The sequence below is a fragment of the Thalassophryne amazonica genome, chromosome 16 (genome assembly GCF_902500255.1).
Source record: "Thalassophryne amazonica chromosome 16, fThaAma1.1, whole genome shotgun sequence".
Taxonomy (NCBI): Eukaryota; Metazoa; Chordata; class Actinopteri; order Batrachoidiformes; family Batrachoididae; genus Thalassophryne; species Thalassophryne amazonica.
In genome coordinates, this window is record NC_047118.1 from 32,160,041 (window position 1) to 32,178,441 (window position 18,401).

At 37.0% G+C, this 18,401-nt stretch overlaps 2 protein-coding genes across 4 annotated transcripts; both read right to left on the reverse strand.

Moving 5' to 3' along the window:
- Window positions 1-407: 407 nt before the first annotated feature.
- Window positions 408-12,629, reverse strand: mcrip1 (MAPK regulated corepressor interacting protein 1). Of its 3 annotated transcripts, XM_034190738.1 has the most exons (6): window positions 12,524-12,629; window positions 11,847-11,946; window positions 10,573-10,642; window positions 3,812-3,915; window positions 1,379-1,483; window positions 408-1,200 (listed from the first exon to the last, which is right to left on the reverse strand). In XM_034190738.1, the coding sequence occupies exons 3-6, from the start codon at window positions 10,581-10,583 to the stop codon at window positions 1,136-1,138; spliced, it is 285 nt and encodes a 94-aa protein (XP_034046629.1). In that variant the 5' UTR covers window positions 10,584-10,642; window positions 11,847-11,946; window positions 12,524-12,629; the 3' UTR covers window positions 408-1,135. The 3 variants fall into 3 exon arrangements, with proteins under 3 accessions (XP_034046629.1, XP_034046630.1, XP_034046628.1); XM_034190739.1 differs by lacking the exon at window positions 10,573-10,642; XM_034190737.1 differs by lacking the exon at window positions 10,573-10,642 and having other exon boundaries at window positions 3,812-3,930.
- A 1,849-nt stretch (window positions 12,630-14,478) lies between these two features.
- LOC117528086 (protein phosphatase 1 regulatory subunit 27) lies at window positions 14,479-17,404 on the reverse strand. Its single transcript, XM_034190619.1, has 3 exons — window positions 16,648-17,404; window positions 16,325-16,475; window positions 14,479-14,664 (listed from the first exon to the last, which is right to left on the reverse strand). The coding sequence occupies exons 1-3, from the start codon at window positions 17,066-17,068 to the stop codon at window positions 14,544-14,546; spliced, it is 693 nt and encodes a 230-aa protein (XP_034046510.1). The 5' UTR covers window positions 17,069-17,404; the 3' UTR covers window positions 14,479-14,543.
- Window positions 17,405-18,401: the final 997 nt, after the last annotated feature.

Consider the following 18,401-nt stretch of genomic DNA (forward strand, 5'->3'; position numbering starts at 1 on the left):
AATCTTTTTAGTCACATAGCACTACTATTATTCTGAACACTACTGTACTTAGCAAGATGCATACCACTTGCATTGTGAGGGAACATCAGCTGCAGCATTTTGGCCATGCAGGTTACGTCTCTGGACATGATCCAGCACACAGGTGGAAGACCACAGAAACTGAATAAGGTCAAATAAAAGCCCACATTTCACGTCACTATGGTGTTTAAATGGCTACTTTCGAGAGGCAGAGATGGACAGGTTCCACAGTGTGGTGGATGTGGCAAAATGTGGCTCGAGTGCATGCTCAGAGACTTGACCTGACTCAAAACAAAAAATGGTAATATTCACGTAGCTGCATTCTGCCATCTTTGAGGTAGAAAATTCAGTCTGGGTATTTCTCTATATATGGTCAACACAAGTGAAAATACTGTAAAAGTCCTTTATTTAACATTTTGTTGCCAAGTTTCTGAGGAATTAATCAAGGGCAGCAAACTCTGGGTGGACTTTACTTTTCAAAGTCCATTTTCGGACAATGGGATTTCAGAATAAAAAGCTTGGCCTTTTACGCTGCATTTGGCTTCCAAAACTTGTCCATAAAATTTGTGTCCCACGTGGCCATTTCAATACTTCTACAATTTATCTATCAAACTATCTTCGAAAAATAAAATAAAAAATAAAAATAAGTCAGCCCTTTCACATTTTCCACCAGTCATGTAAGTTGTATTAGCCAAGAAGAGGTTTCGCATGTAAGACTGCAGTCTTTTGTGACTCATGGAGAGCGTCAACAGTTTGTACCTCAGCTTCAACATGTCAGCAAATTGTGATGAAACTCTGCATCAGTTCCATTAACAATGAACATATGCAATGCAGTGTTAATACACCCCCTTTAAACTCCCTGAAGTCCCAGACCTTTTCTTCATAGCTGAGAGAGAGAGAGAGAGAGAGAGAGAGAGAGAGAGAGAGAGAGAGAGAGAGAGAGAGAGAGAGAGAGAGAGAGAGAGAGAGAGAGAATAAGAACTATGGTCCTTAATGTAGAAAAGAAACTGGCATTTTGAGTGTCCAAGAGGGCTGACTTTCTGGTTGACAGAGGGTTGATGGAGCAAAGTTCTCAAGGATAACAGACGGAAGAAAATCTGTTGGACCATCATAAAGACTAGGATTTCTTAGAGTCCTGTGTGATGCGTTTCTTGAGGTCACTCAGGTCCACTGGTGTGAAAGCTGAAAAAACAGTAAAGAAAACAAAGCATAAATATCTATATCTATCTATCTATATATATATATATATATATTATATATATATATATATATATATATATATATATACACACACATATATATATACATAGATGTGCATCTATAAGAATCCAATTACAACAAATCCACTTCAGGCACTTGCCATGTAGGTTAGGATTTGGGTTCTTCTCCACATATTCCTGTGGTCCACGGTCACTGCGTTCGCTATTTTGTGTTGATCTGATGTCTCTGAGCACACACTGCCAACCTATGTAAACAATAAAACAATAACTTCTTACACACCAGAAAACATTATAAACATTATCTGTTTCCACATCTGTCCCCTTTTATTTCTACAAGTAATGCAATAAAGACACGCACATCCAAAACACATAAAAAGGCGTGCAGAACCATAAAAGATTGTACCAAAGATAGAGACCAAATGATCCGCACAGCCACAGTGCTCCGATACAGAAAAAGCTTTATTAAACAAAACGTAATGTTTCGGGCGAGGGCAGGTCGTCCGAAACGATAATAACAAAACAGATTATTTAATAACAAAAATAATTATTAGTTGCAGCCCACTGAAATAATAATAAAAATAAAATATAAATAAAATAATAAAAATGACACATTTTCACTTATTCCAGACATGTAAGTAGGGTGAGGTCAAAAAAAAAAAAAAATCTTAAACTGTTGGACTGTGAGCGCCAACACTGGAGAGGGTGTGGGAGAGGGTTATCTGGAGAAACTTTTTTGAAAATGAAGTACCAAATGGTGCATATTAAGCACAATTTTAAGGCTGAATAGAACAAAAAGTCCATATTTATGTTATATATTTACACGGAGTGAGGGTCGTGGTAGCACGAAAAAAATTGTACTCATTTTCATTAAAACAACTTTCCATTTATGACACAGAAGTCAAGCCACAGCAAGGACACAATTATGAAAAATCTGAAAGTGCACAGCAATGCAAGGTAAACTAAATGAACAATATTCCACTAAACGTATTTGAAGTAATATTCAATAGTAGAATAAATCTGTCATTCATAGCTGCGTAGATTCAAAACAAGGTTTGAGATGATATGAGGTCAAATAATTTATTTTAAAATTACGTGAGTGCTGCTTTATCATGTATCTGTGAGAATAAAACAGCTTATTGAACTAAGATATTATTGAGCCATGTTATGTATTTACGGAAGAATCAATTGCCGAGGGGAAGTCTGTATGCTAGGAATAACGTTTCAATAAATAAATCAATGAGCATTTTGGCAAGGGCCCATGCAGTCAAAACAAGGTGCGCAGGGCCCCTATTTCCCGGTTTACGAAAACCCCTGAATTATTTTCTGATGAGCTGATTATCCTTTGGTTATATATATAAAAAAAAAAAAAAAAAAAAAAAAAAGGCATTTAGCCTATGAACCCAAAGCCAATTTGGACCTAACTGGACAAGCAGGATTTTCGTACCACTTAAGGGGACTAAATAACACTAACAATCCAGCCTCAGTGTACCATGGCCTACCTATGATGGATATTTATCTATAACAATCCAATTACAACAAATCAACTTCAGGTACTTGCCACATAAGTGAGTATTTGGGTTCTTCTCCATATATTACTGTGGTCCAGTCACTGTGTTTACGCCATAATGCCAAAATGTTATGGCATTAAGGTGTAAAAACAGCAAAAACAAAAACAAAAAAAGGTGACAATGGCAAATTTCAGTTTTTACAGGGGTTGAAAGTTAAAGCTGCTCAAATTTCAATAAAATGTGATGCAAATTACTGGGGTAATAGGTTGAGCTAATACATAGGATTAAAATGGAATAGTTGTGACTGTGTTGAATGCTTGGTGTCCAATTATACGGTCAAACAAGGTAAAACATCCACTGGATCTATGACATTACCCCGTAACATGACAACAAGTATAACAGATGGTGCAAACTATGTTTTAACCCTATTAGCTCAACCAATAATTTTACACATTCTACCAAAACTGGAGCAATGTTAACTTTTGATCCCTCTACAAACCGAAATTTACCTTTGTCAATATTTTAGCTGTTCTTACCCCATAACATTCAGTCATAGATAATAAAAACTATAACATTTTGGAATCTTTATTATCAGACAAATAATGTGGCATACTCTTTGATATGATTGGCACATTTTTAAATGTTAATTCCTGTGTAATCCTTCATTAAGCCCCACCTGGCTATAGCTGCCACCCTGGAATGGTGAGCATATCTTTTTATGTATTCCAGGGTATACTGAGGCTGGATTGCAAGTGCTGTTTAGCCCCCTTAAGTGGTACTGAAAACCGGCTTGGCCTACAGACTAATATGGAAGACAATCTTGCACACAGGTTTGCCTCTTCCTGAGATACAAAAAGACAGAAACCAAAATCCAAAAATATTTCAGTGGGCTGCAACTAATAATTATTTTTGTTATTAAATAATCTGTTTTGTTATTTTCTGGATTAATTCATTGGTTATTTGGTAATTAATATGTCCTCAAATGATGAAAAACACAGATCACTGTTTCACAAAGCCCAAAATGATGAAAATTCATCATGTGACAATCTTGGAGTGAAGACTTACTTTCATGGATAAAGCGCACATTTTCCTCATGTGCTGGAGTGAAGAGTTCCCCACTGTTGGTAGGTGACCGGGGGCTTGAAGTCCGCTTGTAACTATTCACCATCCTGGGAGCAGATGAGCTTTACACATAAAAACAGCAGAATTGGTAGTGTGGGACCATAACTTATTTACTTAACTTCAATTAATCACTTTCATTTTTGCCTCCCATAAATTACTGTTCCATGTGTGATAACACCTTATTCATCCTCACAAGGAAATGAACTATTCTCACAGCACAAAAGGAAAGAGAGGGAAGTAAGATTATTTTATGGGATACTCAACTATGGTGCGCAACATTCACTCAGTGACCATAAAAATAGACACGTTAGTGTAACACAAGCCAATTCACCACACTAGAAGGTGCACTCCAAAACACAGAGCGCAAGGCTTTCTGGGATAACAGTGATGATCAACTCTGCCAGCTGACAGAGGAGGGGATTTTATAATTGGTTCTATAGGTTTCTGTGCAATACATGTACAGTTGCGTTCAACATAATAGCGGAGTGTTTAAAAAACTGAGTAAAGCTCAAAATCCTTATAAGAGATTTTATTTTCACACATACACAAAAAAACAGCAGTCTGCATTTGCTTTATAAGCTCAAACATTTACTGTAGAAACTGAAGATTTAGCTTTCCCATGAATCCCTGAACTAATATTTAGCAACACTGTTTCTGAGAACTGCTTCATATCTGTGTTGCAGGGAGTCAACATACTTCTAGCCCCTGTGAACAGGTATTCCAGCCCAGGACGATTGGACTACATTTCATAATTCCTCTGCACTTCTTGGCTTTGCCTCAGAAACAGCATTTCTGATGTCACCCCATAAGTCTTCTATTAATTCTATTGGATTAAGGTCCTGAGTTTGGGCTGGTCACGTCATAACTTTAAACTTGTTGCTCTGGAACCGAGATGCTGCTTGCTGGTGTGTTTGGGGTTGTTGTCTTGTTGAAACACCCAAGGTGGGTCTGCATGTTGATTTGGCACATGTTTTATGCTGGATGCCCTTCCTGAAGCAACTAAACATTACATGGAAAACACACTGCTATTATTTTGAACACAACTGTGCAGAGCTCTGTGATTGCATGAGGTCAGTTCCTGAAAATCTGGGAAAGAGATTAAAAAGACAAAGAAAGTGATTAAAGATTTTGAATCAGATCTAATCAGATCTGGATCTGACTCAAAACTGTATCAGCACTTTCTTGACTGAAGGGTAATTTTTTCACATTTTGTCTCAATTGCTCCTCTGTTTTCTGTGTTCACATTCAGAGGGGGTAATATCAATAAATCATTATATATCAATAAATGCTACAGATAGGTCCATAAGTAGTTGGACAGTGATAATTTTTTTTTTATAATTTTCTCCTGTTGAAATTAAACAAATTTTGGCTGTTATACTTGTAGTACCAGTCACAGTGTCACCGCAGAAGAATAATACAAAAAAACAACAAAAAACTGACCAAATCTAGGCTTGAGCATGTGCCTTTTGGCAAACCGCAACTGAAATTTCACATCCTCTCTTTGTGAAAATCTTTCTCTGCAGCACTCCTGTCATCTAATATACAGTAAATCTTGCATATAATAGATTCAGGTGAACCAGCGAATTTTGTCTCTTATAACTGAACTCCATTATATGTATAAAACAGACAAAATCTGTTACATGTACAAAATGGGCAAAATCTGTTAGATTTATGTAACGGATTAGTTACAGTCAGGATGTGCTGAACGATCTACGGGGAATCCTGAATTGGGATCGGCCTCATTTAATGACCAGATCAAAAATTTCTCTGAAAAAAATAAAGGCCTGCCTTAAATAAGCAGCAGGCATCATGTTCATTAGAAAGACTATATATGGCAGAGTCACTCTTTTTTCTAAGTCCGCTGCGGAGTGTACCTTAAAATCCTAATCCTCTTGATTTCTGCTTTTGCAACTCTGTGGCCATGCGATGACATCGACGTGTGCATTAATATTTTAAAGTTCTCTATTGCATCTTTCTGCAATTTTTCTGGATTAATTTGCTCCTCAACGAGTTTCTTTATACAATCATCAACCTCCAAACTAAAGGTAAGGTGTACAATTTCCTCCATGAATTGCGGGTCATTTGAGCATCTTTTCCTGATTCTGTGTTGTAAAGTTGGTCATATTTGCTGACTTTTCTGCCAAATGTATTTGATCCATGATCAAAATGTAATCAGCGTGCACAATGCAAAAACTTTTAAAATATAACAGGAGAAAAAGGAGTGAAATGTGACAAACCACAGCCTTTTGCAGTGTCTGATTTAGCAGGTGCACGTCAGACTGCGGGTCCTGTGTCTGAGCCTGGTTTGAGAAAAAAAAAATGACCGAGCTTTTAATCATGAAAATATGGTATCTACTTTCTTCAAATCGGTGAGTGTCAGTGCTGAACGTAATTTTATACCTCTGTTACTGACCACGTCCAGACTGCTTTGTCTGGTACATGCAAGGGTTTTTTAAAGACAATTCACTGTAATGGGGCAGGATGTTTTATCCGATGTGAGTGAAAATCCGTCATAAAAAATTCGGTATATGTGGTGTTTATTACATGGAAAACCATACAAAACCACTGGGACGTTTGCTTTTGTCCGATGAGTGCCAATATCCAGTTCATACGACCACCAATAACCAGCAAAAATCTATTTAAGCATAAAAATTCAAAAAGAAAAAATAATATAGCACCTTCAACTGCACCACAGACTAAAACAGTTAAATGTGGTCTATTAAACATTAGGTCTCTCTCTTCTAAGTCCCTGTTAGTAAATGATATAATAATTGATCAACATATTGATTTATTCTGCCTTACAGAAACCTGGTTACAGCAGGATGAATATGTTAGTTTAAATGAGTCAACACCCCCGAGTCACACTAACTGCCAGAACGCTCGTAGCACGGGCCGAGGCGGAGGATTAGCAGCAATCTTCCATTCCAGCTTATTAATGAATCAAAAACCCAGACAGAGCTTTAATTCATTTGAAAGCTTGACTCTTAGTCTTGTCCATCCAAATTGGAAGTCCCAAAAACCAGTTTTATTTGTTGCTATCTATCGTCCTCCTGGTCGTTACTGTGAGTTTCTCTGTGAATTTTCAGACCTTTTGTCTGACTTAGTGCTTAGCTCAGATAAGATAATTATAGTGGGCGATTTTAACATCCACACAGATGCTGAGAATGACAGCCTCAACACTGCATTTAATCTATTATTAGACTCAATTGGCTTTGCTCAAAATGTAAATGAGTCCACCCACCACTTTAATCATATCTTAGATCTTGTTCTGACTTATGGTATGGAAATAGAAGACTTAACAGTATTCCCTGAAAACTCCCTTCTGTCTGATCATTTCTTAATAACATTTACATTTACTCTGATGGACTACCCAGCAGTGGGGAATAAGTTTCATTACACTAGAAGTCTTTCAGAAAGCACTGTAACTAGGTTTAAGGATATGATTCCTTCTTTATGTTCTCTAATGCCATATACCAACACAGTGCAGAGTAGCTACCTAAACTCTGTAAGTGAGATAGAGTATCTCGTCAATAGTTTTACATCCTCATTGAAGACAACTTTGGATGCTGTAGCTCCTCTAAAAAAGAGAGCTTTAAATCAGAAGTGCCTGACTCCGTGGTATAACTCACAAACTCGTAGCTTAAAGCAGATAACCCGTAAGTTGGAGAGGAAATGGCGTCTCACTAATTTAGAAGATCTTCACTTAGCCTGGAAAAAGAGTCTGTTGCTCTATAAAAAAGCCCTCCGTAAAGCTAGGACATCTTTCTACTCATCACTAATTGAAGAAAATAAGAACAACCCCAGGTTTCTTTTCAGCACTGTAGCCAGGCTGACAAAGAGTCAGAGCTCTATTGAGCTGAGTATTCCATTAACTTTAACTAGTAATGACTTCATGACTTTCTTTGCTAACACAATTTTAACTATTAGAGAAAAAATTACTCATAACCATCCCAAAGACGTATCGTTATCTTTGGCTGCTTTCAGTGATGCCGGTATTTGGTTAGACTCTTTCTCTCCGATTGTTCTGTCTGAGTTATTTTCATTAGTTACTTCATCCAAACCATCAACATGTTTATTAGACCCCATTCCTACCAGGCTGCTCAAGGAAGCCCTACCATTATTTAATGCTTCGATCTTAAATATGATCAATCTATCTTTGTTAGTTGGCTATGTACCACAGGCTTTTAAGGTGGCAGTAATTAAACCATTACTTAAAAAGCCATCACTTGACCCAGCTATCTTAGCTAATTATAGGCCAATCTCCAACCTTCCTTTTCTCTCAAAAATTCTTGAAAGGGTAGTTGTAAAACAGCTAACTGATCATCTGCAGAGGAATGGTCTATTTGAAGAGTTTCAGTCAGGTTTTAGAATTCATCATAGTACAGAAACAGCATTAGTGAAGGTTACAAATGATCTTCTTATGGCCTCGGACAGTGGACTCATCTCTGTGCTTGTTCTGTTAGACCTCAGTGCTGCTTTTGATACTGTTGACCATAAAATTTATTACAGAGATTAGAGCATGCCATAGGTATTAAAGGCACTGTGCTGCGGTGGTTGAATCATATTTATCTAATAGATACAATTTGTTCATGTAAATGGGGAATCTTCTTCACAGACTAAGGTTAATTATGGAGTTCCACAAGGTTCTGTGCTAGGACCAATTTTATTCACTTTATACATGCTTCCCTTAGGCAGTATTATTAGACGGTATTGCTTAAATTTTCATTGTTACGCAGATGATACCCAGCTTTATCTATCCATGAAGCCAGAGGACACACACCAATTAGCTAAACTGCAGGATTGTCTTACAGACATAAGACATGGATGACCTCTAATTTCCTGCTTGTAAACTCAGATAAAACTGAAGTTATTGTACTTGCCCCACAAATCTTAGAAACATGGTGTCTAACCAGATCCTTACTCTGGATGGCATTACCCCTGACCTCTAGTAATACTGTGAGAAATCTTGGAGTCATTTTTGATCAGGATATGTCATTCAAAGCGCATATTAAACAAATATGTAGGACTGCTTTTTTGCATTTACGCAATATCTCTAAAATCAGAAAGGTCTTGTCTCAGAGTGATGCTGAAAAACTAATTCATGCATTTATTTCCTCTAGGCTGGACTATTGTAATTCATTATTATCAGGTTGTCCTAAAAGTTTCCCTAAAAAGCCTTCAGTTAATTCAAATGCTGCAGCTAGAGTACTGACGGGGACTAGAAGGAGAGAGCATATCTCACCCATATTGGCCTCTCTTCATTGGCTTCCTGTTAATTCTAGAATAGAATTTAAAATTCTTCTTCTTACTTATAAGGTTCTGAATAATCAGGTCCATCTTATCTTAGGGACCTCGTAGTACCATATCACCCCAATAGAGCGCTTCGCTCTCAGACTGCAGGCTTACTTGTAGTTCCTAGGGTTTGTAAGAGTAGAATGGAGGCAGAGCCTTCAGCTTTCAGGCCCCTCTCCTGTGGAACCAGCTCCCAATTCAGATCAGGGAGACAGACACCCTCTCTACTTTTAAGATTAGGCTTAAAACTTTCCTTTTTGCTAAAGCTTATAGTTAGGGCTGGATCAGGTGACCCTGAACCATCCCTTAGTTATGCTGCTATAGATGTAGACTGCTGGGGGTTCCATGATGCACTGTTTCTTTCTCTTTTTGCTCTGTATGCACCACTCTGCATTTAATCATTAGTGATCGATCTCTGCTCCCCTCCACAGCATGTCTTTTTCCTGGTTCTCTCCCTCAGCCCCAACCAGTCCCAGCAGAAGACTGCCCCTCCCTGAGCCTGGTTCTGCTGGAGGTTTCTTCCTGTTAAAAAGGGAGTTTTTCCTTCCCACTGTAGCCAAGTGCTTGCTCACAGGGGGTCGTTTTGACCGTTGGGGTTTTACATAATTATTGTATGGCCTTGCCTTACAATATAAAGCGCCTTGGGGCAACTGTTTGTTGTGATTTGGCGCTATATAAAAAAAAAATTGATTGATTGATTACTAATTGAAGAAAATAAGAACCACCCCAGGTTTCTTTTCAGCACTGTAGCCAGGCTGACAAAGAGTCAGAGCTCTATTGAGCCGAGTATTCCTCTAACTTTAACTAGTAATGACTTCATGACTTTCTTTGCTAATAAAATTTTAACTATTAGAGAATAAATGAAATGGTTTTTACGTAATTATTGTTTGGCCTTGCCTTACAATATAAAGTGCCTTGGGGCAACTGTTTGTTGTGATTTGGCGCTATATAAATAAAATTGATTGATTGATTGATGGTTTAGGTGAGTTTTACTGTATATATAAATGGCAGTAATTCCTAAATAGTTAATGTGGTAATTAGTTTCATTTCAATTCCACTGCACTAGTGTGCACAGGCAAATACCTTTGGATACTACTAAAATTTTTGCTGTTGGTGACACTGTCAGAAAGGTGTACTCCATGGCTATTTAGTGGTTATATTACATTGTTTTTAATATTTTAGAAAATATATATAAAACATGCATTTGTGAGGTGGGTAGCAGTTTTTAAAATGCTCCATAAAACAGTCTCAAAACAAAAATAACTGAATGACAGAGTATTTTATATAATGTAGTATTTACCGCAGAATTGCTGTTTTGCACATAAGAATATTGTGCAAGTGTGTCTATTTTCTCTGTCACAGAGGCATATAAATTTCAATTATTCTTGTTTGTGTATTGTTGTGAAACTTAACTTTGCTGCATGTGCTGTTAATATTTGTTTTGTTTTTTTCTGACTTGTAAGTTGCTTTGGATAACAGCATCTGCAAAATGCATACATGTGATAATGAGTACAGATTGTGGTTATGGTTATAGAAACAAAATAGCTGGTGTGTGGCATCTGAACCACTCTGTGTGCAGCACAACCAACGATGCCGGAACAATAGCTGGTATGCAGTATAGAGAGGTTGCATGACCTACTTTTCAAGTCATTTGACATTATGCGACCACCATACCTGGAACCCAAAAAATGCTTATTTACCAGCAATGGTGCCAGACATACAAAAGTTTACAATTTAAAAGCATTCCTTACAAAAACAGAGAGCAAAATAAACAGAAAGTAAAGCTGATTGATGGTACTAACCCCTATTCTTTGGCAAATTTACACTGTCAAAATCTATCGCTGACAAAGACAGAATGTGGGCATTTTTAACTTTCTTGTTGTGGAACCACATTTCTACACAGGCAAGCCAATGGATTATAAAGCCTTGGAAGCTCACAAATATTTCACAAATGGATGCGTGGTTGACATCAAAACCAAAAGTAATGACTAGAGTCTGGTGTTTGCATGGGTAAGTTCATGCATGGTAATTTGTGTTTTGAAAATTGTAACACATCAAACGTGGTCCTCTGAAGTTAGCACAAAGCAGCTAACTAACAATGATCATCTCCACTTGTGAATTAAGTCATATTTTTCTCCATATAAACTTTAGCACGAGTATAGGGGATTTAATTTTTTTTTTGTTTTAATCAATTTGTTTTGATTTTCATATGAACCATTCAATGAGAATAGGAGAGGCTCCTCTCAAGACATGGGTCTGAGATGTACACATGATTTACACATTTTACTTCATAGCGCTACAGATTGAATATAGGATTTTTTCATGATATAGTTGTAGAAATTGTAACCATTGCAATAAAGTTAACACTTATGAAATGAACACTGCACTCACATTTCTTGCTCGGTTGATCACCCTGATTCTTATTCACTGGATTTTTTTTCTGGCTTGTTTGTGCACCTAAATACAGTACAAAGTGGCGTTTCTGTACCTCCAGTCTACCTTAACGGTCTACCTGTCTGCCTTATAATAACAGCATGGGGGGGTCTGTCTCTATAAATCTCTCTATATCCATGTCCAAACCCATAGCAACAGCAGACTACTTATTACACACAAAAAAGTACAGATGAATTCACAATTAATGAAGCATTAAAGGTTCCTGTTAACATCACCATGACTGTTGTCAGACCTGGTCATTCTGTTTGCAGTCTGCACTCACTCTTGGCTCCTCTATGGTGAATAGTCAGGATGAGAAATACGCAAAGGTGTAGAATAATCTCAGATGAATTCTAGAAACGAACAACCAAGAAAGATTGACAACTCTAAAATAATTTCAGCTGAGACTAACATGTCTACATTAAGATCCTAGCTAACTATTAAGGTGGAAAAGTGACACTAAACTGTTCATTCGCATAATGACTAAGTCTTACTTCAGAGAAGAGCGAGGGAGCAGCAATACTAAATCACAGCAATTAGGTGAAGTAAAAGAATAACTGAAAATTGGTTAACCAAGAAGCTGTTGTTGGTAGCCTATTTGGACAAAGGCGAGGAAGCAGTTTTTTCTACTGAAGCAAAACTCCAGGACAAGACACGTCCATCGTTTTTTTGCTTTGTCCACATGTGCTGTTCCCCGTGAGGTAACGCAAATTACAGCTTTGCTGTCAGTATAATTAGCCAGCTAACTAGATACTGTTTCACATCTTTAACTGCCTTGTTTTGTCCTAACATTAGCATAAAAGAGCTAATATTTGACTAGCTTTATTGCTCCTAAATATTTTTTAGAAAGATGCCTCCTGCAGTTATAAACTTTATACATTAAGCAAAGCCGAATCATGCAAAAATGCAGTATTAGAATATTCCACGAACCTTTTAAAACTTTCGTTTTTGATTTCTTTATCACAGACTGATTACACCGCTAGCGGGCTACAACGCTACGGTTTCCAATGCCAACCAATCATTTCCGGGAAAAGAAGCGGAAGTGAAAACACACTGCTACTACATCACAACATCAACAAATTAATAATAATAATAATAATAATAATCTTTTTTTTTTGCTTATTGCAGCCTTGATACTTGTTTATATATATATATATATATATATATATATATATATATATATATATATATATATATATATATATATATATATATATATATATATATATATATATATATATATATTCGAGAGAGAGAGAGAAAGAGAGAGACTTAAATGTCAGTAAAATATCGTTTAAAAATTCGAAGTGTCTCCCCCCCACACACACCTGTTGAATGCTTCTAATCCTAATGTGTTGTTTTTTTGTTTGTTTTTTTACTGCAGCATATTTTCTAATTTTTTTTAAACACTTTAGTCAGGCTTTTACTGTCATTTCATTACTGTGTGATCATTGGCAAATCAAATGTTTTTGTAATTCAATATGTCAGTCAATGTACCCACAAAGAAATGTTTTAAAATAATCTTTATTTTTAAATGAAATAATAATAATAATAATAATAATAATAATAATAATAATAATAATAATAATTTTGTTGGAATTAGGAATGCTTTACATTTCAAGGCTGTTTTCTGTTGACCCAGAGATGAAAAAAAAAAACCCACAGAAAACTACATTTCAATCAACATTCCAGGGTACCTAAGAGGTTTGTATAGTACTGTATGTATACATTCACAGTTTTCTATTCAGCTTTTGCTGCATCTTTTACCATCGTTAGTTTTTGGGTCAGTGTGTGGGGACAATGGCTGAGCAGCTTCATCTTTCAGTATCTTTGTCAATGTCACCGACACCAGTGATTGCAGAGGGAACTTCCAACCCAACAGTTAGTGGACAATCTACTTTACCAACAGATCTATAGTCTATTGTATTTTTCTCTTTTCACATCTTATGTTCCATTTCTACTGATGATATTATACTTCTTTGTAGCTGCAGCACGGCACGTGTTCATGGAGTTTTCCTTATTATGTTAAGAATTTCAGGAATAGAGTATTTTTGGTTAATGACAAAAACCCAGTGACACGTTTGATAATTCTGGACTATTTGATTAAAACTGAACAGAATATACAACAATAATCACTGCTTTCCTTTAAAACACACCATCTACTTTGTTATTTGTATAAAAGGATGCTTTATTTATCAAAACACATACAAAATAATAATTGGATTGGAAATGATAAGACTTTCACTGGTGACTTTCAATCAGAACAGTTTCTACCACAGAAAACAGCAATAAACTGGAGAAGTACAGAACATGTGCACCATAAACTCTATATTATTAATGATGTAAAATATTAACCACTAACTTGGATTTTTTCTTTTTCTGCCCAGCAGTAGGTATTCACAATTTGTAATTAAAATTCTGTATATTTTGTAGGGGGAGACAACTTGCAGAGTGCAGACAAAATGACTTTAAAAATGTTACAACTCATGAAATGCTTATACTGAAAATCTCCAAAGGATATGAATTAATCAGATTTTTTCTACAAATTAAAATAATTTTTTTTTTAGGCAAGTGACACACTGTTGCACATTTTACTGATTGCAGAGTCACATTTGCACCAAATACCCAAATGCACAAACTAAAACATAATAAAAATAAATAAAACAAATACGGATTAATGTACGATATTATGTAGGTCACACAAAAACAAACACCCCGCCCCCCAAACAAACAAACAAACAAACCCATGTGCAGATTGCGGTACCTTTCTGAAAATAACAAGCAGAACCACCATATCATATATTTGGTATCTCTGGAATGGTTCGGCCACTTTGTGTTTGTCCACATGGTCATATTTGATATTTTATACAGTTATGTTTTTCTTTTTTCAACGAGCTGCTCTGCTTTCTGTATTTTCTTCCCATTGTTCTCTGGGTCCATTTTCTGTCAGTCACACACAGCCAGCTTCAAACAGTTTGGCCAGCTCTTTACACTCGGGGTCGATGAGGTCTGCAGGTTTCTCTCCGCTTTCATTCTTTGCCTCTGGGCTGGCTCCCACTGACAGCAGATAGCTGAGGAGGGAACAATGCAGACATATGCCATTATTGTTTGTGGTTGATTTTTTTGAAAACAATTGCTAACTTTCCTAGTCTCTCTATTGCACAACTTTTTCCACAGTGATCACAACAGCACTATCTAGGGACCGACCTTTTAGTCCATCCAGCATTGTATCAACACAAAATACATTTAATAACTACAAGGATCAAAACTTTGAAGAGTTTTCTCATTTAAAGTCAACCACCATCAACACAGTATGTGTGTCCACCACATTTTACACGTGTTTGGTAATGCTGATACCTTTGTAGGAGAACAAAGGTCCAAGTCCTTGGGGATTTGGTGCTTCATGTCTTAGCGTGGTTGTAAGACCTGGATGGTAACCAGTGATCTAAAGCAACAACTAGATGTCTTCAACACTGGGGTTCTTCAGAAGATCCTTGGGCACTGCTGGAATGACTATGTGTCAAATGAATGGTCACTTAGGGAGGCTCAAATGAGGAGCATTGCTTGCATTATTAGCCATGTCGAGTGATTCTCTGGGCATGATCATGCAAGCAGGTGCTTCAGTGTTTAGGATCAGGAACTAGAAAAGGTCATAGAGATGCCCATTTGACCAGGCTGCAGCAGATAGATGGCTAAGTTTGACAGATGAAAATTCAGTGGTTGCCATCCAAGGTGATTCAACAATGTGGTGGCTGTGGCAACAGCACACACTGAAGTCTTAACCTGACCAAATGTGCACTCAGATTTAGCGCACATTTCAAATGCAAAATATTATTTTGAAATATATATATATATATATATATATATATATATATATATATATATATATATATATATATATATATATATATATATATATATCAAATGCAATGCACCATGACCCAGACCCGGATAAGCAGCAGAAAATGAATGAAGAAAATTAATAAATTAATGAATAAATCCAGTAAATATAAAAAAAATAGGGCCAAGAGACCCATAAAGTCCTTTGGACAAAGAAAGACTAAATATGACCAAATATGGGGAAAGTGGCATTAAGTGAGTCATTTGTATGTATTTGCCTGAAATTTTTTACCCTTCTCGGGGGTCCACTAGAGACCCATAGGGATTCAGCCATAAAGTCCAATTTACTATTATCAGACACTCCCCCAAGGATTTTTGGTACCAAATTTCACAAAATTCTAAGCACATGAAATTGCTGTGCGCAAATTGTGATGTCATTAGTCCGAAGATGCTGGCCATGGAGTGCAGCCACCTTTGGCTGCTCCACAGTGGCATCACTTGTGAGATGCTACTGACAATCCACCATGTAGGAGATGCATTTTGCAATGGTTAAAAAACAGGCCTTCCAACTGTCAGTTAACATGTTCAGTTGGAGCAAGAAGAAATTTAGAATCCATGAATAATTAATGGTCAAAATATGTTCTGTAGTTTCTCAGTGGGCAAATATTGTTTTTGGCTATTATCATCAAAATGTCAATTTCTGGGAAAGTCTTAGAGCCTATAGAAACTATGTCCAACAGCCCCTGAGATATGGCATAATTTCTGTGAAAGCAAGCAAGGACAGGTGGACTATAGTACACATGTACATGTTTTGCTTGTAAAGGAATTGAAAAGACCAACAGATTTTGAGAATTTTGTCACAATAAATAAGAAATAGTCATTATGATTTACCTGGCAATTTTTGGGTAGCCGTCACTGCAGGCCATATGAAGTGGCGTCCAACCATCCTCATCTCTCTGATGCACATCAGCTCCATATTTCACCAACAGCTTGACAACCTCAAGGTTTCCAGTTAGCACAGCCTCATGTAGTGCCGCCATACCTGCACACACACATGCAACAGCGTCCATATGAGTTCTACGTTATTGTGCTGCAATTTACTGTTGAACGTAAGAATGGTTTCTCAATTACATTGGGCATTATTATCACAGTGCTTGTTGCAAAAAATTGCTGATGTTGCAAAGACCAACATGAGCTGTGAAGACTTGAGTCACCTGAATGGAAGATAGTATCCACACGAACCTTCCTTGCTCTCATGAATCGGCCGATTTGCTCTAAGTCTCCACGTCTGACAATATCCTGGAAGATGATGTCGTTGGGGAAGTGCACAGTTCTCTTTGCCGGTGCAGCGGGTCTTACAGGTGCCGGACTTTCCCGTGTTTGTACACGGGGTTTTGCACTGGACTGAGGCCCTTTGCTGCATGAAGGTGAGTATCCTGATGCCGACTTGTAGCTGGATGTGTAGTGTGACGGGGTGTAATGTGTGGTGCTGTAGTGCGTCGGAGTGTACTTTGTCGTGGAAGCGTATGTGGGTGTGTAGTGAGTGGGTGTGTAATGGGTGGGGCTGTGATATGTTGGTGTGTACAGAGACCTGCTTGAGTATGTTGATGCTGGTACATGGTAGCTGAACTTCATCCCTGCGGTAATCACAGTTCTGCCACCTCCTCCGCTGTGAGCCAGGAGGAGGAATGTGAGAAATCCAAGAGATTGCAGAAGTCCAAAGACAGCTCAGTGTCTTTTTTGTGTCCTTATCTCTTTAGTCTCCAGTCTGCATGACAGCATTTCCAAATTCCCTGCTCTTTTCTTCTCAACTGTCTGTTGGGATGGTCTCAGCTCTTAATAGTTACTACACAATATCATTGCTGTTGCACAGAACTGTCATCTGATGGGGCACGTCAGAGGAGACTTCCTATATACCCTCTGCAGAGCTATTTTAAGGCTTATATCCAATGACTCCAGCTTTGAATTGAGTGGTCCGGGTCAGCCCCTCCTACTGAGAAATCCACATGGTCACTGACACCACAGCCACCCAGAGCCATTAAAAAACACTCAATGTCCTCTTTGGAACTTGCTTTAGACATGTTGCCACATAAACATCTCAATAACTATGATCAGTACCAGACTTATGAAACCAACACAACTGGGTTGATGAAACATGAGTGGCTACAATAATTCAAAGGTATGTTCCTGGAGGCTGGATCCAAGGTAATTTAGGGTGATAAAAGTAATTATATCACATGTCTGAGAATAATATTAACATGTTTTTGAAGTATAAAGTTTCTTGTTTTGACTAGTTTTGGAAGGTTCTGCAACTTATACTCTGGTGTGACTTACACTGCAAAAACGGTCCCTCTCAAAATAATACAAATAATCCAAAATTTAGCCAAACTGTCTTGTATTAAGCAAAAAATATGCCAGTGGAATAAGAAGAATGTACTTGGTTAGAATTCTCAAAACTAGCAAAATTCTTAGGCACTGAATAATCAAATATGCCTCAAAACTAGACAGAATTCTTATTTTAAGATTAGCCTCTGTCTTAAAATAAGGAAAACAATCTTGTTCATTTGCTTGGATGATTTGAAATCCATTGCCTTCCCTTGTTACTGGTTAAACGCAGCTTGATATTAGTTGGAAAAACTTTAAGAAAAAACTAGATACATTTTCTGAAAATAAGACATTTTTTCTTATGTAAAAAAAAAATGCTTGACAAGATTATATTTCTATTTAGACAAAAATTAAGTCAAATTTTCTTTGAACAAGTCTTATTTAGATATCAGTTTTTGCAGTGTTTATACCAAATAAAAATAAATAATTAAAAATCATGTGTTTGTTATTAATAATAAAAAATAAATAAATTCCATTAATAAAAGTACAGTACAACAATATACAAAATTCTCAAGGTGAACTTTATAATCCAGTGCAATTTATAATCTGAAAAATACAGTGATGATTAATTAAAGAGCCACAT